At 40.7% G+C, this 23879-nt stretch overlaps 1 protein-coding gene across 3 annotated transcripts in view; it reads right to left on the minus strand.

Moving 5' to 3' along the window:
• LOC149283142 (scavenger receptor class A member 5-like) overlaps window positions 1–23879 on the minus strand; it is a 99331-nt gene that overhangs the window by 63066 nt on the left and 12386 nt on the right. For all 3 annotated transcript variants that reach the window (XM_089497932.1, XM_089497931.1, XM_089497930.1), the window contains exon 2: window positions 19903–20031. In XM_089497932.1, the coding sequence (XP_089354058.1) occupies window positions 19903–20031 (129 nt within the window). The remainder of the gene's footprint in view (window positions 1–19902; window positions 20032–23879) is intronic.

Here is a 23879-nt window from a genome sequence, read left to right on the forward strand (position 1 = left end):
TCTTGGGGGACCTTGAAGACCAACGTTGAAATATGTATACCAACGATGATCTTGAGGCATCTTGGTGATGGTGATGTCTGTTATTCGGGTTTGATTTCATTCATGTTTCTGGATAAATAAATTTTGTAGCGACATCTTCAAACCCATTTGGTTTTGTGATTTCATATGTAATAGTTATTCCCAACTAGAGACGAGATGATTTTGTAAATGTTTCTGTTGTGTTTGGGAAACCCACGGCAGCTCACGTGACACGATTCTTTAGCGAAATGTTTTCTAAAAGTTAAATCCCCATCAAAATTGAAAAAAACAATTAAATTCGTACTCCCGCCCTTAGCAGTTTCCAGTTCTCGCAAGTCTACCGCAAGTTTATCCCACGGTTAAGCGAGCGGAGCCTTTCGGTGAGGCCCCGGCTTAGGTGTTTTCATGAGCCCAGGACAAATTTAAAGCAAGAAATATTGTGCATCTAGTAGAAAAAAAACAATGAAGAACCCAGACACTTGAAGCGTAATTCCATTAGAATTAGATATTTGCGGCACATTCTGTCCACAAAAACAGGTGCCGATATATTGGAAGAACAATGAGAATCACGGGTAACGGATTCAGTCAGTTTACTTTGGCAGATCCGTTCTCCTCGTCTTTCTCTTTGGTCATCCTGAAAAAATCCTGCGTGAATAACGTATGTTTCACATTGTGGCTCGTTTCTTAAACCCTTTTCATGTGGTGACATCATATGTTGAATTATATTTCTACAGGACATTAATATATATATATATATTCATTTGAGCCAAAACTTTACTTTTTCACGAAGGGTTAAAGAAAGTGTTATTTTCTGTTTTTGAGTCGTATTTATGTTCAGCAATTCTGGTGCCAGGCTTTGCTGGTTGCCATGGCAACTACTCCACTTTAAACAAGCTCCCCTTTAAAAGAGTGGCCCATTTTCTTTATTTCTTTGTTCCTTGATTTCTTTTCTGTGTGTTTTTGGATAATTTTAGTTGATTTTCAACAAATATGAGGTAATTCTAAAAAAAAACATATTTTTGTTTATATCCTTCTGAGAGAAGGGATCTATGCCATTAAGCTGGGATCCAAATCATTTTCATCCCAAAATTCCTGATAGATTCCTGAGAAGTGACACAACTCATCCAAGGCACTAAAAAAAGCTGTAATTTTAATTTTGGAGAGTATTACTGAAGGTAGAATGGAACACCCTCCCAGCAGAAGTAGTAGACCTTAAGGGTGGTAGTTAATAGAACAGCCTCCCAGCAGAGGTGGTAGAGGGTAATACAGTGAGGGTATTAAACATGCATGGGATAGACATACGGCTCCTGAATCTAAAACGAGACCAACGACTTAAGGTTGAGGTTTTTTTCGGGGGCCGACCTGGGGACCATAGGGTAGAACTCCCAAAATGTGTTCTTTTAGATACAATCACTTTGGGGTCAATGAATCCAAATAAAACTCTACACGCCGGCAGACGTTGCTGTTACAGTCATTAGTAGGGTGGGTTTTTATTTTTTATTACAGTCGCTCACTTTGCAACAGAGATAAAGATCACCGGCCAAAAGTCTTTGAAACAAAGGCCGCCATTGTTAGAACGTGTTGTGTTCTCACTAGCCGGTAATTACTGGCAGAGTCAGATCCGGGCATCTCCTTTACAGATTATATAATAAAAAGAAAACAAGCGCCCAGTCATTTAACACGTTTTGGAGCCTTTTCACCGCAGAAGACGAACCGTACCTCTTGTGAGTTAAGGTTCTAGACAATCGTCTTCCGTTGCGTGGCTTCAGTCACCATAACACAAGGCGGGGAGTCAGGCCAACCTTGTAGATCTCTGCAAATTAAATTTACTATTCACGAAACCCTATAAAAGGCAAAAATGAGTTTATTTAGCCAACCGAGTCTATAAACGCCGTTACCACGGCAGCGGGTGGTGGTGGCTGTTTATTTGGTACGTCTTGGAGGGTTTTTGAGCAAATTCCTGCATGCGAATGCTTTGGAGGGTTTATTTTCCAAAGCTAAAGAAATTTTGATTGAAAATAATCAAATTATCACATTTTTGTTTTACTATTTCCCCCTCCACTATGGACAAAAATGTTTAAAAGTGCTAGTATGGTAAATATTTAAATTATTCCCAAGTCTACATTCTATAAAAGTATCTTTACCCATAATGTGTTATATTGTGAGAAAACACAATTGGTCAGGGAGGTTTTTGACGCCAGTTTTTCATGATTCCGGGTGTTTTTCTTTACTTTGTAGTTTGTTATCATTTGCAAAGTCGATGGTGACCATATGCGTACGGCTACGAACCCGCGAGGATGAAAGGGCTGTTGCCGTGGAATTCACGTACGACACAAAATATTTATGTTGTATGTTTTTTGTAGTTCTCAAACTTCATAGAATTATTTATTGTGGGGTTACATTTCTTCCCCGCCAAAGCAATTTCCGTTATTTGAGTTTTGAAAAGAAAAACTGAGAAAAACCATCAATAATTGTATATTTAAGAAAGATTTAAGAAAAGCAGAAAAATTGTCTCTTTTATTCTTGATTGTGTGTGGTCTAAATTACATAGATAAGTATATTTTTTTATACTAAGTTTAATGGCAGACAGTAGCCACAAGAGTGGCACCCAAGCACATACCTGTGCCAGAACCGGACTGGGGAGGACTAGGTGGTCCTGGCATTTTAAGTGACGTTCTTGAATGGTGGAGCTGCATGTATCCAGCCAGCATCTCCTGATATGTCTTTGACTGTGTGTATGTGGCTGTGTTTGTCTGTTTGTGTGTATGTCTGGAATTAATTATCTGAATCTTCTGGTATTAGAGGGGTTAATACTCTGAATCTGCTCATGTCTGTTAATAGAGGGTTTAATTATCTGAAACTGCTCATGTCTGCAATACTTGTATGTATATTATAATATAAATATATTATTAACCCCTTAATGACAAAGCCCGTACATGTACGGGCTCAAAATGCATTGTTTTCAATGGGTTTAGGGACCGCCCATTATCCTTAAGGGGTTAAATCTGAAATCAACATGGTTCCCAAGGCCTCCTAATAATCAATATATAATAGTATATGTGAATCAGTGTGTATGTAATATATATATATATATATATATATATATATATATATATATATATATATATAATGTAGCCCTGTTTGCGTGATCACATCCGCTTCATAGTGTGTCCCTGAATGGCAGCCACCCGCCAACTGGGCAAACTGGTTTTAAAAGGGTCTTAAAGGGATCCCCACCTGCTCCAAGAAAGGTCTTATGTTGTCAGTGATGACATCCAAATATGAGGTCTTCAATCCAACCTATATTTGGCCCAGAAGCGCTCCTATTGCTTTTTTTTTCTACCCCTAGATTTGGTAACATCAAAGGACGCACCTGTTAAGGGTTTATTTAGAAATAAAGTCATTTAATTGAAATTTTTCTTCCTTAAGGAATATTAGCAAATACCTCAGACCACAGGAATCAAATATCAGACCGCTGATGTCACAGTGAACATTATGACTCTACTTCCTGTTGTATGACTTGTGACCAGTGGTGTATTTATCTTTGGGGCTGCCTTATGCCCGAACTAGGGCAGGGCCCCAAGTTGTCTCCACTTCTGTGGTCGCCATCTCTGGTAAAATGATGTCATTTCCCAGCGCACCGTATCTTAAAAGCACACAGCACCTTTTAATGAAGTCATTAAATGAAAGAATAGGCCAGTTGGGGAGCTCAAAGATCTCCATTGTAACCGGCCCGTTGTACTGCAGGACACTGGGGCGCTTGATTAATTGGATCTGCCCCCTGGTTTTGTACCAGGGAAACGGTTGCCCCTCTGGACCTGCTGCCCTAGGCGTCGGCTGGGATATGCCACTGCATACGCAGGTCCATAAACTGGCCAAGAATCTCTGGGGTGGAAATACATTTTTTTCTTCGAACATTTCCCTAATTGGAATTTTTTTTTTGTAGAACATGGGCAAACTAAAAGTTTTCTGACTTTATATGTGAAGGAAGCACATATTTTTTTTTCTCGCCTAAACGTCGTAAAGTATAGTGTATAATTATGCATTACGGGGTAAGCCAAAATCTAACTGCTTTGAAATGAAAATGCACTTAAGAAAAATATGAGAAAATGAATAACTGCTGTAGGATTTGCCAAGCGTGATGTAAATATATTGAGTTTATTTTCTGAGATACCTGTGTCCAATATTGTAAAAAAAAATTGAGCTACATAAAATTAGAATTGTTATTTTTATTTATTATTTTTTTTTTATTGTGACGGCAATGACCTGTGCCCCGATTGGGTACACCCGCAAGGCGATCCTTCCTTCTCCCAATGGACACCGGAAACACGAACTAGCGTCAAAGACACCAGGAAACATAGCTCTTTCGGAACCTCTGCGGCTCTGCAGTATACAGAAGCAGAGCAATACATCGGTTTGCCACCCTGACAAGGGCAGCACCGCGGCTTAACCCTTTACCCCAATTTTTTTTCTTAAGCCCCGAGGTCAGTGCTTCGTTGCAAAGAAAAATAAAAAAGTGCCAAGTGCCGTAAGGCCACAGTGGACACCAGGTGCCCTTCTTCATTTTCTTCAGGGGTCGCACTCCCGAAGGATATGCAGCCCCCTCCCTCCCCGGCCATAAGGCCTGCAGGAGGGCAGGATCTTATTGGTCCTTCCCCGCAAGGGTTGGGACCACTGAAATAGTTGTTTAGAGCAGGGGGGCCGCTCAAAAGAGCTACCTAACACTCCTCACCAGAAAAACCGGACCTTTTTAGGAGAACTGGCTCCACCATGGCTTTTCAGTGAATCAAAAATCGTATATTGTGTCCGTCCACTCCCTTTGTTTTCTTCTGGGGTTGCACTCCCGAAGGAAATGCGACCCCTTCCTTCCCTCCAAGGGTAAGGGCCACTGAAATCGTCATTTGGAGGAGGGGGGCTGCTAAGAAGAGCTCCCTAACTCTGGCTTTTCAGTGTTTGTGTCCATAATCAGTTTTGTATAAATAAATGTCAAATAAAAAATTATCCATATACACCAAACACTGATCCAGAAGGCTTGGGCTATTGTATACAAAAATAAAAAGCACATGTAGGGGCCCAGGGTGCTAAAGGTGACTACCAGCATGCGACACGTGAAAGGATGCAGTGTGTGTAACATCACACTTAAACCCGATGCACAGCACCAAGTCCCAGACCAAGAGCCTGGGACCTAAGAACAGCCTTGGGTCTCTATGCACTCCCAGATCTAAGGCCAAGGGACCAAGCTTTCCCTCTCTAACAGGTACTCACTTGACCTCAGCCAAAACACCAAGAAGCAATACCACCAAAGAATGCACCAAGGCTTGAAAAGACAGTGCTTTTATGAGCAATAACAGGCACTAACTTTATTGAGGAAACAATTACCACCAGCCTCCAAGAGCCTCTCAATAGGCTGCGGTGAGTTACGACCAGCATGCATCACACCATATGTAAAACACAATATGCAGATGATATGCAAATTAGTTATAACAGAAAATCACACCAACTTACACAATCCTGCCATCAGAACCAATACTATTGGTCAGAGCACCAGGATGAAGGGAGAAACTGGGATTTAGAGAGTCCTGGTGCAGTCACTGGTGTTGGCCTGTATCCCCAATCAAGTATAGGATGGCTTAAACATAAATCCCATCAAAAGAACCAGATATTGCACTGTCTATAATGGGAAATACAGTCTCCAGGTGCCCCCAAAGTCACGGATGCTCCTGTGACACTGGGTATGATGATGAGGCAGCCCTGGCACTTTACGTTTATATAGTCACGCAGCATGCAGTCGGGAATATGCAACCGCTGGACACGCACACTGCAGCACCAGACTCGGCCCAATGTCCCCCGAACATTTGTCCAGTGTGCCAGATGGCCACTCAGGGTCTACCAAGGACCTAAACCCCTTTTTTGCACCGGCAGGGACCTTTTCCCCACCGGTACTCTGGAGATCAGGCTGTTATTAGACGACCCGGGTCTCCTTTGTCAGCAGAAGCATTTTTCTTTCATTATTGGAAATTAAGTTAATTGTGTTCTCATTGTATGTGAATCAAGTGAAAATCACAGAATAAAACTCAAAATCAAAAATGATACTAATAATAATTAACATGTTCTATTTAACTCTTGCAGAGCCAGAGAGAAGACCAATCACTGTTCCAGTCTGGCAAGAAGAATACGTTAAATAATTCCCCCCTCGCTATCCACAGGGTGGTCCAAATATTCCTTTGGAAATTGCCTGATTTCCCTGCAAAATCTCAACTAAGATTTAAATGAAAAAATAATACGCATTCATCGGAATCCTGTCGTTATTGGCTTGGTACGGTTTGTCTAGGATTCCTGTCCCTGTCCTGAACTTCTCTTTCCCCGTACGTTTGCTTGCTTTGGATAACAATCGCTTGCTTTGGCTCAATATATTCTCTGATAGGATTTTTTATTTTGTTTGTGTTTTATTCTAATCAGATATTTTTACATGTTTTATTTTCAAAAATAAGATCGGAATACCTAATGTACTAATAATAAACAAACCTCTTCAGTGCAAAGCAAAGTCCCGCTCGTTTATCTAGCATTCCAAGGGTTAATGTACCAATAACTCTTTAAATGCTAGATGAGCAAGCATTTTTCATGAAACAGGGATAAAATGTCAAAAGAAAAAAAATAGCTAAAACCACTGAAAATATTCTGCAAATACCCCAAGGCACGCTGGTGCATTAAGCTGGGGGTCATTACTAATGTAGTATGAAGACCGAGGAGCGCATATACATGGGGAGAAAACAAAAAACAACACCAATAGTGCAATATGTATGCAAAATTAAAAATAAAAAAACATTGTAACCAGTGTAGAGCCTTCTCTTTACCACATTTTAAAATCATAGGTATTGATGTCATCTTGCCTCATTGGAGAGGAGGAGATCTTCAACAAAAATTAGCACGTAAGGAGACAGAGTGGATCTTTAAATTACAAACCCATAAGAAAGGGGGATTAAATACAGAATTAGACATCCTAGCCTTTATGACATAAAAATAAATAAAAAAAAATAATAATAATAAAAAAAATAATAATATATATAAATACACTTACTCACCTCTTGCATGTTTTTCTATAAGGGGATGTATCTCTTTTTCAATTTACACTCCTCCAGCACTTTCTATTAACTCTTGCACTTTAGACATAATGAATTATGTATAAAAGTATATTTGATAAATATTGATAAAGCACTTTTCTATATATATGATTTCTCTATTTATATGATAACCCTTATATTTTACATATTACACCCAATGATCTAAGGGTAATGAAATATGATAAAAATTATAGCACTTCAAATTGGCACTTTATCAATATTTGTACTTTATTTAAATAGTAATTTTATTTAAATAGAGATATTTGTAATGTTTTCCTTTTTTAATGAATTTCTTAATAATGTATTTATTGATTCTATCCTTTAAATATTCTTCTCTAAAAAATCATGGCCGTAGATTTAATTTAAAACAATCTCTTTGATAAAATTGATTAAAAAACAATCCTTTATAAAAATTGATTCAATTTTTTATATATAATCTTATATACAATTTATATATATGTCTTAATGTTAGTTCCCTCTTTTATCAAATTTTAATATAAATATCTTATATAATAAAAATTAATGTTTTATGTATAATCTTAAAAAAGACAGATGATCTTCTGATTTAATGATTTTATTGAAGAATATTCGCAAATGGTATATAGAGTGATAATAAGACATTGCTCTGTTTTTATACTTTATATATATATTTTTTGCCGCGATCAACTCCGCGATTCGAATCCGTTTTCGTAAGTGCGAGTGTGCTAGTCCACATCCGACAGGGGCAGAGAGCGGACGCACCAGGAGCCGGAGAACGTTATACGCGATCATGTAATCGCGTACACGATGCCAATGACGCGAGGGCAGACAAATAGCCGGATTGGATGCGTGATGACGCAAGACGCTCGCAACCCGGAAATAAATGTATTTATTTTAGACACGGACTCGAAGCATTTTACTTTTTCATTTGTTGGACTACAAATTCACGCTAAAACCGAATTTTCTCCTGAGGAAGCCAGTAGAGTACTGGCGAAACGCGTTGAGAGATATTATCCTGAGAGAGTATCCCACACAGTGGATCCGGGACTTTGGTTCACCTGCCCTTTTGCACACTATGATTTAGTTGTGCCTGTAATAACTGTAAGTGTATCCAGACCTCCCTCTCCTCGGATTAGTTAAGATATTGCACCATTTGTGGTCTTTTTCTATTTTTATAGATTTTAGAAGATATTAAATTCTGCTACTACCGAACCTTGATGAGCCTGATTTATTCAGCAAGTTTGTGAGTGGATCTTACACCCCTTTTTTTATTTTTAATTTTGCATACATATTGCACTATTGGTGTTGTTTTTTGTTTTCTCCCCATGTATATGCGCTCCTCGGTCATCATATTGTATTGTTGAGCATCTTGAGGAAGAGTGTTTTTTGGAGGCTGCTATCTTGGGGAGTATATATTTACTTATCGATTCTTGTATTTATTTATTGCATCTATTTATTTATATCACTTTTTTACACTTGACACGTGAAATTTGGATTTTTGTTTTTGGTCATTACTAATGCCCTGACCTGATGGCAAAAAGAATCTGATCGACCTGCAGCACAAAGGTCTGATGTTAGTGAGTGATTCACTAAAGCAGCCGAAGGGAAAGCAAGAATTGTCGGGACTGTCCCAGTGGATTTGGGATCGTTGGCAGCTATGTTTGGTATGCGATGTCATTTTCCTAGATAAAAAGGATTAATTATGTGGAGCACAGAGGTCTAGTGACTAAACAAAGTTATGTGAAATAGCCCCACCCCAACCACGCCCCTAACCGCACCCCCTACAAACGAAACGTCCCTCTTTGAGTGGTCTCTTTTGTTTAACCCCCTCAGGAACCGCGTCCTCGTACTGCGTTTTCCCTTGAAGACCGGAGTTTTATTTAAATATTTTAATTCCCTGCTCGTGATTCGCTTCAAAGCGATCACGTGCAGGGACTTGAGGGGCAGTGGCTGCTACGGATCGCTGGGGACATCCAGCGGTCAGTAGCAGCCGCCCCTCGCGATCCAGCGTCCATAGCGATGCTGTATCGCACATCATCGATGACGTACCTGGTACGTCCCGGTCTGTGGGTGACACCCAACCAGGAAGTACCAGGTACGTCACCGGTACGGAAGGGGTTAAAGGTGTTTTCTCTAACTTTTCTAAATCCTTCAGTTGTTGTGTCCTCCTTAATGTGTCCCATCTACACTGCTGAGCACTGGCTGCCTTCCAATGTCTGGCTTCACAGAAGGGGCATTTGCTTGAAGGTCTATTAGTTTAAAGGGAACTGAGGGTGGTTGTACGAGGTCAGAACGGTGAGATGCAATACATAGAAGAAGCCATTTGGAAGAATGGCAGGACTCTGTTACTAAGCAGCTCTAGTATCTCAATAAAACTTTCAGTGCAGCGTTCAAGTGACAGAAGAGAAATATAATGGCAGACAGGTTTCTTTTACTTCTCTGTACATCATGTGGCATTTACCTAGTGATATTTTCTGAGGAACCGCAACCTTTAACCATTTGGGTGCAAGTGCATTTCATACGTTAATACCTTAAAAAACAAATGACAAGCTTTGTACCTATTTCTACGGGTAGTAGAAGCATTATTAAACAGACACCAGACAAGCCAGAAGGCTAGTTTTTCCCTCAGAAAACTCATGGTGCTGCCACAACCACAAGGGATTCTGGGTAGGCGCATGCAAATAAGGTCAACAATTTTCACCTTTTGCCTCTATATCCACTTTATACATGGATCCCTTGAAAGTAATTGCCCGCTGTACAAGACAGCCTTTAGACAAAACTCGGGAAGAGGTGCAATACCCAGATCACTGCTCACGGACAGCTGTTTCATCCTTCATGGGACTCGTCAGCATGAGGTTGTGATACTGGTTTAATACTTGAGGCTTGGGGTAGCCAAGAAATACCATTACATAAGTTATGGTGGGTAAAGGTGATGGAAAACCCTTCCACTTAAAATTAAGGGGGTAGTCGAAGCATTATTACACACTCATCTACAGACACCAGACAATTGTTGACCTTATTTGCATGCGCCTACCCAGAATCCCTTGTGGTTGTGGCAGCACCGTGAGATTTCTGAGGGACAAACAAGCCTTCTGGCTTGCCTGGTGTCTGTAGATGAGTGTATAATAATACTTCTACTACCCCCTTAATTTTAAGTGGAAGGGATTTCCATCACCTTTACTCACCATAACTTATGTAATGGTGTCTATTTAACACAGCTCGCCTTAAAGCTGTCATTGGGAGAACACGGTACTGCCCAGCTGCTTACTGAAACAGCTGCAATTTGTGGATTCCTGACATCAAACTCCATGCTTAAAGTGCCAAGACACGGAACACAGAGGCCAAGGAGTCCTCGCTTTGCCGTGTTACTACAGCCTTTCGGAAAGCCTAACGTGGTTTTCACATGTTGTGTTATTTCTGGAAAGTCTGTGATTTCAAATCCAAAGTTGACCAGAAAAGTTTTTCTTTATTACTTTAATTTGCTATTAGTGGAGGGTAACTTATACTCCCGGCCAATGAGCTTACCTTAATGAGAGGGAGGTAAATAAGTGGAACAGCATCCCAGCAGAGGTGGTAGAGGGTAATACAGTGAGGGGATTTAAACATGCATGGGATAGGCATACAGCTCCTGAATTTAAAATGAGACAAATGATTGAATAAGGCGGGGTTGTATGGTGTTTGGCTCCACCCACTCCAGTCCTGTTTCCTATATAAATTCTAGTCTAGACCTACCCTGTGCAGCCACCTCCCATGAGAAGCAGGAGAGCTGTGGGAAAATGGTACGAAGGTGGGAATACCTCCAGTTATCATCCAAAATGCACTTAATAATAATAATTACTAATCCTTAGATTATCATACCTAAGGATGTGATTAAGAAACTGCTGAACTTTTTGAAAATGTCTGTTAATTACAAAATTCCCACTAGTAAATTTATTTTATTGAATATCAGGGAATTTACATGTAAGTAATACATGCCATCATTCTGGCCTTTAAATCAGGACGTGGAGACGATGTCATCAGGGTGTGATTTAATGTGTATTTAATGTCCCAAGAAATACACATTTCAGGTAGATCCTCAGTGTAATGATTATAACATATTGCCTGTGGTGCAGTAACTGTATGCTTCCACTAGGGGCAGTCATCTGTAATATATAAAGCTGTGGAGGGCTGCAATCGAATAGAGATCAGTTGTACCAGTAACTCTGTGATGCCTCTATGTGTAGTAGTGTATTGAAGAACGTTACACGTGGAGTGTTGCTCTCAGGGTCCTTGTTGAATGTGACTGCTCACTCAGCAAGGCATCTAAAAATAATGTGTTTTCCCTGAACCAAGCCTGACGTTTTTTTGTGTTTAACTCAGTAAAACAAACATTAGCTGCTTCAACAAATCCCTTTTCCAGTGAATCACCAGTCCGGGTGCCATGATGCTTAATTCAAGCATGCTAGAACCTATATCCTATACCTCCCAAGTGTCTCTTTTTTATTTGGCCAGTTTCTCTTTGTGCACCAAGTACTTGATGTCCCACTTCTTTTTTTTCCCTCAATGCCCCTCTCCGCTCCCCTGTTGCCCTCCTTTCCCCCCATGACCCTCTTTCCTCTCCTTTGCCCCTCTTTCCTCCCCTGATGCTCCTCTTTTCTAGGTCAGAATGTTATTAATCATAAACCATATATTTTAAAATTCTATACATTAAATAAACCCATATAAGCAAAATATATGTACCAGAAACCCACTTTAGGTTAATGCCATGGAAGTCACCATCTTAACATCCTATTTCCAGGATCTACATGATTATACTTTTCTACCCTGTTGTTAAAGGGACACTTTTTGTGGCGCCCCCGTTGCAAATGCGTTCCAGTGCTGGGTCAGGAAACGCTGAGGGTGGGGGTCTGCTCAGACCCCTGTGTGCGCATATGCAGAAAGTGGTCCCATTGTAATGGCTACCTTGCCACCGGTTGGCTGCTTTGAGCAGCCAATGGGTTCAGTGGGTGGGATTTGAGTTAGTGTGGGGCAGGTGGGTATTGGAAATGTGGGAAACTATGGGGGAGCCAGATGAAGAAAAGAGATTGTGGTGGGACATTATGAGTCTGGCACAATATATGTGTCTAAAAAGAATACCACGAGGTTTACGAATAAAAAAGATTCCTGCCTTCCACCGGATGAAGTGGAATGCAGTTTCGGACACTTGTTCCCTAAAAGTAATGGAGCTTTTGGTGAACTATATCACAGCTACTGAAATCGCAAATCTTACTAACAAAATAATGTCAAGAGACACAGCGGAGTCCCATGACCTCAAAATCAGACCGGAGTTAAATAAAGTGAAAGTGGAGTAAGAAACATCACAACGGAAAAAAAAAAAGAGAAAAGTTATGAACCTTGGATGATTATTTAAACAATCAGGTTTATGTATGGAGAGCTGCAAATCATCATAGAGGAAAACCACAGAAATCCATCCTCAAAAACGTAAATCCATCCTCAAAAATGGAAACCCATCCTCAAAAGCAGATACATCACAGTATCTTCTCTGGCTATCCTGTCTCATCAGTAGTATCAACAGGGAAAAGAAGAAATGTCGGTGCGCTAAGCTAGTCACAGGCTCAAATAATACAGACGTATAATACGAGGCCTACCAAACAGGTGTAAGCATGCTGCAAATACAGTGTATTGGCTGTACAATGTAAACAAAAAACAAAAACTGTCTGCGCTTCTCACCCTAATAAAGTTGGCAACAAATATATAAACATAATATAAATGAGAGGTTTTGGTTATATGAATTGGCCAAAGCATAATTAAGCTCATCCGCCACGTCAAGGCAAACTACCTGTTTGGTAGGCCTCGTATTATACATCTGTATTATTTGCGCCTGTGACTAGCTTAGCGCACCGACATTTCTTCTTTTCCCTGTTTGCACATAGGTGAGGTTGTTGGCTCCTCATCAGTCTGGTTGCAGCTTGTTGTCCAAGGGTTAATAGGGAGGAGGTTTAATTGCACCTCCCCCAAAACATTAATAAGGTTTTGGTAGCAGAATAAACTGCTTTGTGTGCCCACTATGTAGGAGGTGAGAGTAGGTTCTCACCCTATTGAGAGTGTGCCTTGACGTGGCGGGTGAGCTTAATTATGCTTTGGCCAATTCATATAACCAAAACCTCTCATTTATATTATGCTTATTTACTTGTTGCCAACTTTATTAGGGTAAGAAGCGCAGACAGTTTTTGTCATCAGTAGTATCCTCAGCTACTTCTTCACCAGAGGCAGGAATACATAAACCTAGACCAGCCAAGTTGACAGAAGTATTTGACGATACGCTACAGTCTCCAAAAAACGTCTTCACCAACAGAAACGGATAAAAAGAGAAAGACAAGAAGAGGTTCCGAGAAGAACAAGAGCTTTCTACAGAAGGAGGGATCCAAAAAACTGTTAAATGTGAATCTGCGAAATATATTCTGTTCCACAAACTATTCTGTTCTTGTAGGAGCTTCGGAGAACTCTGATGTATCCACTGTGGAATTATATTTGCATCTTGTCACCTCCTAAGGTCAAAATGTGTCTAGAACAGTCAATAAAATCAAATAAAATACAAAATTTAAAATGTATGATTTTTTTGGCATCAATCTCAATCAGTATCAATCTCAGAGCCAACAGTCAGATGCGTCGGGGGCCATGTTTCAAATTCTTAAATCTCCCCGTTGATAAAATAATGAAAACCACTTTGGACCTTCAGAAGATTTTACCTATTATCATGTTTTAATACCCAGTAAGAGGGAAAATTTAATTTTAATCCTCAAAATTCCAGGAAGTGGAACTGAGGATTTCAAAATCAAGGCCCCCAAACCAGGAGACGTCAAACTTTGCTCTCGATTGCTCTTGATCCTTTCAATACATTGTTGCTTTTGGCAAACATGAAGAGTCTGGTTTCCATCCATGATGGAAGACGTGACAAGGGTGAGGGTGGAGCTCGACCTGATTTGGGTGGACGGTAATTGTTTTGTCAGGGCCGACGTCGAACTTTTTAGTTGAAGAACATTTTGTCAAAATCTGAAATAAACAAAAGACGTTGGGCCGAGAGACATCATTTTATTGGTGTTTGTGGAAATCCAGAAATAAACATTTTTTTGTGTGTTTTGAAACCCACCAGTGACTCGTTATGTCATATATACAACATTTTTGTTCCCTGTTCTGCATCTTGGGAGTTGATAACAAAATCTTATTTCGCAAGAAAGTCAAGGTCAAGACTATATTAAACCATGATTAATTAATGACCTTCAGAGGACTCGACATGCATGGTATAGACTCACGAAAATATGGTTTTCATCTTTGTCCTGTAGAAGAGTTTTGGGCTTTTTCCCCCCATGTGATCTTTTTTTTATTTTTTTTTTACTTTCGAAATTTCTCTTACAGTAAATGTTGCATAAAAAAAGCACTTGACTATGAGTTTCACAACAAAGTTGCCATTTTTGGTTTAAATGTCATTTAACCCAATTTTCCTTAAAAGCTCCATAAAATAACAACATGATTAATGGATGTAAAATGATCTGAAATCACTTCCTTTTTTAAATTTTTTGTGTTTTTTTTTTTTTTGTGTTTTGGTCGACTTAACCAAAAAAAGTATTTGATGTGTAAGGAAAGAGAAAAAAAACTTAAAAAGGGTTAAAAGGGCTTTTGTTCTAAAGCGGCCAAAATAACTCGGATTAGACGCAGATATGGGTTGTTTTCAAAATCCTACGTTGTATACTGTAGTTCTACACGTTAAATAAACCTATGTAATGGTCTTTATAGATTAAAATAAGCAATTTATATGTATGAGAAACCAGCTTTATATCTATATCATGGGGTCTCGGGGTCAGGGCCTCAAATCTCTGGGTCATGGGAGACTTCATCCCCATCCATGACCAGATTTCCTCCCACCCCCATAGAACTATAAAGAGGTTGGTGGTAGCCATTGACGTCGTTGGCCCTACCAGTCAACATTGTTGTTCCTGTCCACCGATGTCTTTGGCTTACCCGTAGAGGGAGAGCTCCGGGGAGCTGGATCCTGGACGTTCCCAGGTATGACCAACGGAGCAGCCATTTTATCTCTGTTCCAATTGATCTACATGATTATTCCCATAAAATGTTTCTCTCCACTATAGGTTGCTGATTGGTTAAGGAAGCCATTATAAGGCCAGTAGCTGCCAAATGACATACACTTTAATCCTGCATGTGGCCGCATGTTACATTTTTATTTTCTGGCACCATTTTTGGGTAAATATGGAGCACATTCGACCACCAGTTCACCGTGCGTTTGCCCAGTTATGTAAACGTAAATTCTAGCCACTAGGTGGCAGATAGCAGAGCAGAGAAGATAGGAGTCTTCCCCCAACAAGCCAACGTCAACAGGGAGGACTGTGCAAGCAGAAGCATGGAACAGACTTCCCCTTCCTCCTGTGGAGTAGTAGGGATTATTAAGCCCCTTCCAGTGAGGGAAGCATATTGGAAGAAGAGGGGTATTATGAGTGTGGCAGAGGTCCCCCAATGATAACAAGTAAAAGGCAAACTGGTTTTGATGCTCATGGGGCCCCCAACAACTTCCAACAGCAGCCATAAAACAATAACAGTACATAGATGTGGGCTGCTGTAAGGCCAATGGAGGGTCAAGGGGTACTATTTGTGGGGTGACTGGCACTTCGCAGGGTTCCTCCATGTGTTACTGTAGAAGTGCGATTGCCCGCTGCCAAGCGTATTGTATGGCTTTTTTATAATGTGCTCAATCACAATGTATGACATCACAGTCACACAAGAAGAGGAGGGAAGTGCTTACTACTGCAGATAATATGAATATATATTTATATACCTTTCCCGACAAATGCCCCACTACTGTTTAAGGACTCCTTTTGCCCCACTGCTGATGTGGGGAACATGGGCAGGTTGGGGACCTTAAAGAACATTGGAGGTTTTTGCTGTTGAAGCACAGACCTCCATTGTGGCTCCAACTTTTCCTCCTCATGACTCTACCGTCTCAAGATGGCCGTTCCGATAAGCTGGCCATACCCCTGTCCGCCCTTGGACCCTTCAAATGTTGAGGGTATGGAGCAGGGCAAATAGATGAATAGTTACCAATGGTGTCGATAGGCTGTACAGACAAGGAACACTTCGTGAAAGACAAAGATTCTGTTCTTGAGGTACGCCTGGGAACGTCTGAGAAAAAATAGTTGGACATCTCCGTGGCAAAAGTCTGCGTGGTTTGATGCCAAGAAGGAACAAATCATCATGTGTATGTGGAATTAGCAGCTTAAAAGGAACACATTTATCACAGTTTTCTCTTTAAGAATGTATTTAAAAAGAAAAACACTAGCGGAGATATGATATTACAGTAAGATTTATGGGGGTGGGGGGTTTGTTTATTTTTTCAATATCGGGGTGGAAAGAGGATCCTGTATAATTTTTATTTCCATACAAGAGGTCAAACTCAGAGAACTCTATTATATTATATACTGTATGTATTTATTATTATCATTATTATATCGTATAAATATTACCCCCAAAAAGTTTCCTTTGCATCATTAACGTTGTGATCAGCACCTTTACTCCCCATTGTGGGCCAAACTCGATAAATTCCCTCCTGCAGAAGGGCAGAAGAACATCACTCAATCTGCACCTTTATAATGCTCATGGAAGTCAGGCAGGACCCTGTCGAGACCAGGTCCCAAAAATCACAGACTCTTCTGTTTTATGTTTTACTTTACTGAGAGGTTGGTGGATAAGTGGAACAGCCTCCCAGCAGAAGTGGTAGAGGGTAATACAGTGAAGGGATTTAAACATGCATGGGATAGGCATACGGCTCCTGAATCTAAGACGAGACCAACGACTGATTAAGGTTTGAGTCTTTTACCGATGGGGTCGATCTGTCGGCAGGTCCTGTTTCTTTAAACCTCGTCAGATGTCCAAATCCTCTCCACCCCGCATGCCAAGAACGCAGAGCGGAGCCAGCCTTAAAGTATCTATAAAGCTCATCTCAGCCGCTCCCAAGATGACGGATGTCAGAGGTCAATGGCTTTTTTATAGCGCAGGTCGTTTTTTATTAGGTAATTAAACATTTTATTGGGTTTTGGATAGCTCCACGGCTTTGCTTTGGTTGTCCTCTTGTAACTACGACAGCCACGTTCTGCCAGCATCATAAATCTCTTTAATTATGTTAACTGGTTATATTTAGAACCCAACGTTCCCAAACACTTCAAGTGGATCTGTCCCTTTCCCAAAGGTCTAGAAACCTATGTAATGGTAACACAAGCAATATGTCTGTATTAGAAACCCACCATATGTGTGTACCATGGGAGCAGCCATCTTAACTTCCTGTTCGTACGACCTGCATGATTATTTCTCCCCATTAAGTTATACCCTCATACCCAGTAAAGATTCTGAGCTCTGAGAAAAGAGGAGCATCAGGGGAGGGAAGAGGGGAACAGTGTTGTGTGGCCAAAGAGGAACTGTTCCTCCTCAACAAGGACATTTGGGAGGTGTCCATAGGTACCAAAGTGTAGCATTCAACATGAGTCTCAGGGTTTTTGCCCCAATCTCAGGTTCTCGGGGTGAGAGGGCAGATTCTCAGGGGTTGCACAGTCTGCAGCTGACTCCTTCCTATTGCTCCCAGTATGTTATGGTTGATCTCCCTGCTTGAATGCAGGTGACTCAATTAAGTGTATCTTTAAATATCTTCACCATGGGCTATTAAGGGGTTAATATTATATAATGTATGAAAAATTGTTATTTTGAGGGCTTTTAATGGCATTTTGTAATGTCCCGTTTAGCGGGGTCTTTTGGGCGACCCGTCCATCTGTATCGCTTTGCTGCAAAGAAGGGACGCGGCGGACTATAAACCTCAGCCGGTTTCTTCCAGATATTACTCATTCTTTCTTTATCACATTGCCATTGTCACACCCCAAATGAATGGCAGGTACGATAAACGCGCCAGGCATTTCTCAAACATTTATAATTGGAATCTTATGATTCACGCTTTGTTTCCAACAGGAAATTTCATCCAGAAAATACAATCTACTGGTCTCCATGGTTACTGCTCCGCATTTAGAACTTCTCGCTGCAATGGCTGTTTGTACACACGGCCCAGAACGTGCTAGTTGCACTTATATATGGATATATATATATATATCCTATTATAGAGAGTGTTTAAAGTAAAGTTTTAAATACTTTAGAAAGTTCCCCTCGAGCTGGTATTGATTTTTAGAGAGATCACTTTGTAGTAGCGTAGGCATACGGCTCCTGAACAGGGATAGACACGGATCATAGCGGACATTTTCACAGTTGCTGGACTCACAGTCCTCCTGGATTAAAACCTGTTAGAGTCCATCATTCTATACCTTTTATGCCCTAACTCAGTAATAGTGATGGATAGACTGTGAAAATTCTGCTCATACACATACCCTGCCTTACAAATGCCTGCTCATACGCACACACACGCCTGCCCGTAAACACATACAGTACATACGCACATTCATGCTTCCCCTTACACACAAGCATCCTGGCTTACACGTGCCCTCACATCCACACGCTTACTTCCTCCAACATACAAACACTCTGTTCTCCTCTTTCAAATTATATCTCCCCTTATATCTCTCTATCATAATTTCCCCTTATCGCATTATCTCTTTTCTTTCTGCTCATCTTTCCCATTTCTCATTATCCCCCCTTTTATCTCTCCATTTTCTTGTTATCCCCTTTATCTCTCACCTCTCTCATATTTCTGTCATTTGCTCTTCCCTTTCTCTTCATATCATATATCCCATTTCTCTTTATCTTTCCTCCTTTCTATATATTTACTATCCTCTTTCTCTTTACCTCTCCTTTTCCCCTTTTCTTTTATTTATGAGTGGACAATAACTAGTATGAGATATATATATATATATATATATATATATATATATATATATATATATATATTGCGCCTAATTACTCCACCAACATATTTAGCAAGCATATTTAGGGAGTATTTAACGTTCTACTTTTGAAAACCTTAAAAAGTTTCATTTCCCTCAAGCTGGTATTGATTATAAGGGAGATCACATTGGGCTGGTCCATAATCTGCGACATAAACATTAATATTATCTGTATAGAAAAAAAATCCAGTCCCTGGATTTAATTAAAAACAAAATCTACTTGGATTATATAACAGACTTATGTCTGACATCAGAGGAGGCGATGGGGACCATGTAATGTTTTTCTCCGAAACGCCATATAGTATCGTGGAAATAATGTAACACAATTCACACTTTAATTTAAGTAAAGGCAGCTACTCAGTCTGTAAAATGCAACGCAATCATAGGATTTTATAATGTTTTTTTCACAGGTCCGTCCTTACGCCTTTGAGAAGGTCTGCAGAGTCCTTCAGGTGAACGTCCATGTACCAAACATAGGATCCATGCATGTAGTTGTGTTTCCCCTCCTGAGTGCCTGCACACGTGTGTACGTCTCTGCCTCCATGACGTATAAGGATTTATTTTTATACGTTCTTGTCCGATGGGTACTTGGTTATGTTTAGATATTCAATCAGCTCTTATCACAGAAAGTCAGCATTAACCCCCCCCCCCACGGCGGTGTTAATTTCTGCCCTTGGACGCATGGGCAACCGATGAACAAGCTGAACAAGGTCCTTCAAACCAAACGACCTTTTCTAAATCTGTACCAAAAAAATGACTGCCCCATGTCTGATCTATAACATGTTACATGTTAAGCACACAGGCGTGTTATGAATACTGGGGAATACAGTAAAAAAAAAAAGTATTATTCCGATTCTTACCCGCTAAGATGAACACACCAACCAAGATTAGAAATACGAGCAAATATAAACCGACCACGGCGTATTTTAGAGCTGCGATGGAGCCCAGCTGACCGCAGCGTTTCGATGACCTTCGACCTCTCGCTGGACCTGTTCAAGAAAAAACATCTGAATTAAAACTTACTCCAGCTTCATAAACGTGCACTAGGATTGGCTGATGTAACGTCAGGATTTTTTACTTTAGGTTAGACAGGTTGGACACCCCCGGCCTAGGGCATTAAACTGTCCCTCGAACACTGATGTCATCAGTTCCAATGACCGTAGGCTAAAAAATATAGCATTGAAATTATAGCTTTAAACAATTAACATATAGAAAAGTCACAGTGTACACAATTTTGGTATATTGCCAATAATAATAATAAAAAAAGAAAATAATTATTTTGTACATTATTAATTGTGACATAACAAAAATGTTGTAAACGGTGAATTTTCTAAATGTTGTGTTATTTTCCTGTTTTTTATTGCTATTTCAAGAAAGGTCTTCTGACATTATTTCCTTTGGCGAAACCATTAACCCTCTGGGTGCTGAACACATTTTCCAAACTCTTAAGTTAAAACAGATGCTACGTCTTATTCGGTTTCAGGAATTCCTGCCGTATTTTACTTTTCCTGATATAATTTAACAAGTGACACCTGCTCTGGCAAAATCCCTGTGAACGAAACCTCAGAGACACAGCGTTGAGTCAAAACAGCCTTAACGTGTAGACACAATGATAAAGCAATTTGTTCTGCTTTCTTTGGAATGGCTGATCCGACCATTTTTTTTTTTATTTTTTTTTTAAATATTATTTTTCTAAAAATCCCAATAAAGCCAACAGACCACTTTTTCTAGATTTAAACACTCACAAAAAAACCCACTTGTTCAGAGAAGCTTACAATCTATCCTCCTAATACCCACGGAATCCTGAAGAAGCCTTTCGCCCGAGATCCCCGGCCGCTGACCGCTCCACATCCCCCCTCACTGCAATCAAACCATCGTCACCCAAGCAAGCCCCTCTCCTTCCATCTTATTTCCCAATAGATTGCAAGCTCACAAGATCAGGGCCCTCTAATTTTTCATCTATAACTTTTTGTAATAGCGCCACAGATTCTGGTGGCGTTCTATAAATGTAATTATGGTCACGCTAAATGTGGAGGCCTGAAAGTGGTCTACTCGTGAGCAGAGGACAGCTGGGCCACGGAAGTAGAGGTTCGTCGCAGGGCGTTGCTACCATAAAGGCCAATCCTTATGTATTTATTTTTATTGGTGGGGGAAGGGGGTGTGGCCAAACAGGCCCCTCCCATTCTGGGGAAGCAGAGCTTCATTTGGAGACTTCAGGTGAAACCTGGATAATTCCCAGATATTCTCTCCACAGTTTTATGGGCTAGTCAGGTGGCTACTAAATAAAACACCAAAGCGAGAACCCCATAAATGTTTGTCAGGAGGCGCATGGCAACAGGGGCAACAATGCGGTTGCCATGTTTAATTCAATGAAAATCAGATTAACACTTAAGCTTTGCTCCTAAATATTGTGACATTAGAGCTCTCATACACTCATTGCCAGCAACTATCCTGAGAGGGACTGGCAAAACTAAACCGGGACACTTGGAAGGTACAAATCCATTAGGAGCTGCAACTTATAATTATATTTTCTATTTCTTTAAACCTGATTTTTGGACCTTTAGTCCAGTAATGGAAATCCCATGAATTAAACAGATTTATGAAACCCACAGTGTACTCCTCTGGGTTATTCACCATCCAGCGCTTTATTTTTTACAATATTAACAAATCTATTTAAATTTGTCCTCTTTTCTAGGATGTCCAAACGTGGCTACAATAGCCTCATTCACTGGAGCTTTCCTCTTATGTGTTTAAAGGGGAAATATTTTTTTTATTGGGCTTAAACCCCAGCACTGTATACCATAATAACCCCACCAGCACTGTATACAGAAATATAAACCCCCCAGCACTGTATACAGTAATATAACCCCCAGCACTGTATACAGTAATATAACCCCCAGCGCTGTATACAGTAATATACCCCAGCGCTGTATACAGTAATATAACCCCCCAGCGCTGTATACAGTAATATAACCCCCAGCGCTGTATACAGTAATATAACCTCCCCAGCGCTGTATACAGTAATATAACCCCCAGCGCTGTATACAGTAATATAACCCCCCAGCGCTGTATACAGTAATATAACCCCCCAGCGCTGTATACAGTAATATAACCCCCCCAGCGCTGTATACAGTAATATAACCCCCAGCGCTGTATACAGTAATATAACCCCCAGCGCTGTATACAGTAATATAACCCCCAGCGCTGTATACAGTAATATAACCCCCCATATTTGTTTTTGTTTGCAAAACTCAATAGCCTTGAGATCAGGCAGATGGAGACCCTAATAACATAATAACGGGGTCCTCGAGGAGTACTGACATCTGCACTGAAATTACTACTTTAAGGATTTGTCATTTAAGGAGTATCCACTCCCATGCAGATGAACTCCCAGAAATGAGTGATGTCATCAAATTAACTGTGTATGGGTCCTTAGAAAATGTTACTTTGAATAATAAATATAAAAAATTGGCCCTAAAGTTCGCGAAGGAATATAAAATCTAAATAATCCCTCCTTATAAAGTACCCATAAAGAAAGCTGTTATAAATTCCAATTCATCTGCCGCACCTCTGTGCCAATCGCTCCGCTGGCTCCCCGTACCCTCCATCAAACTCAAACTCCTTACCCCGACCTACAGAGCCCTCAATAACCCTGCACCCCCTATATCTCCATCCTCCTATCCAAATACTAACTAACTGCCCCCTTCATCCTTCTAACGACCTCCATCTATCTTCTACCCTCATTACCTCTTCTCACTCCCGTATTCGGGATTTGCCCCGTACTGTACCACCTTCTCTGGGATTCCCTTCCCCGTCCGTCAGACTTTCTCCCTCATACGCGACTTTCAAAAGCTCTCTGAAAACCCACAAGAAGCGTAAACCTTTCCTCCCAGCACTCTCAGCCATCATCCTAATCAATCAACCTGAACGACCAACAACCTCTACCGATCATCCGGACTCGACCCCCATCCAAGCCGTCCTCTCCTACTGTCTCCCCTCCCCCTCAACCACCCACTAGATTGTATGCTCCCGGGAGCAGGGCCCTCTGCTCCTTTTGTACCAGTTTGTTATCGCGTGATTATAAATTATTCCACTGATTGTAACAGCGCTCCGGAACCTGCCGGCGATATATAAAGAAATGTAATGTCGGCTATGATAACGCCATGTTTTCTTTCTGGGTACTTTATAATGGGGGTTATATTGATTTTAAATTCCTTTGCGAGCTTTAGGGCCAGTTTTAATTATTTATTTTTAAAAGTTACCTTTTACGGAGAGACACACACTTTTTTTTTGCTTATGAATAATTCTGGGTTTACCCCTAATGCAGGGGTGTCCAAGTTGCGGCCCTCCAGCTGCTGCAGGGCTACATCTCCCATACTCCTCAACCAGCCCCATAGCTGAAAGAGCCTAAGTTTTAAATTCATTTTATGAAGCCGGTTCTTCCACGTTATAAACCCGGATCTCCGCGGTTGGACTCCAGGAAGATTTAACCGGCGGTAGATTTGGTTCCTTGAGGCGAGGTGGTTTCTGTATACGCTTTTATAGGTCCTCGGCTTTCCGTAACTTTCACTTAATCACCCACTGTGACAGGGCCAGGCTAGCTGGCTCATGTGTCATATGAAGTTTAGCCGGGTCACGGAGCACTTTTGTGTCCGGTTCTGTATACTGTGACCCGGTAATATATTATATTGTGTTTATTGTGTAACCGGCCCAGAGACTGATGTGGATTCAGCCCCAGCCTTCAAAGAGACGATCCTATAATCTGGCTGGGGCTCTTAATCAGCCAACACAGCCCTGTCTGCCCAGACGGCACCCGCACTACAGGGGGGATAACACA

The sequence above is a fragment of the Sceloporus occidentalis genome, unplaced genomic scaffold (genome assembly GCF_023333645.1).
Source record: "Sceloporus occidentalis isolate IW3139 unplaced genomic scaffold, rSceOcc1.0.p SCAF_111, whole genome shotgun sequence".
Taxonomy (NCBI): domain Eukaryota; kingdom Metazoa; phylum Chordata; class Lepidosauria; order Squamata; family Phrynosomatidae; genus Sceloporus; species Sceloporus occidentalis.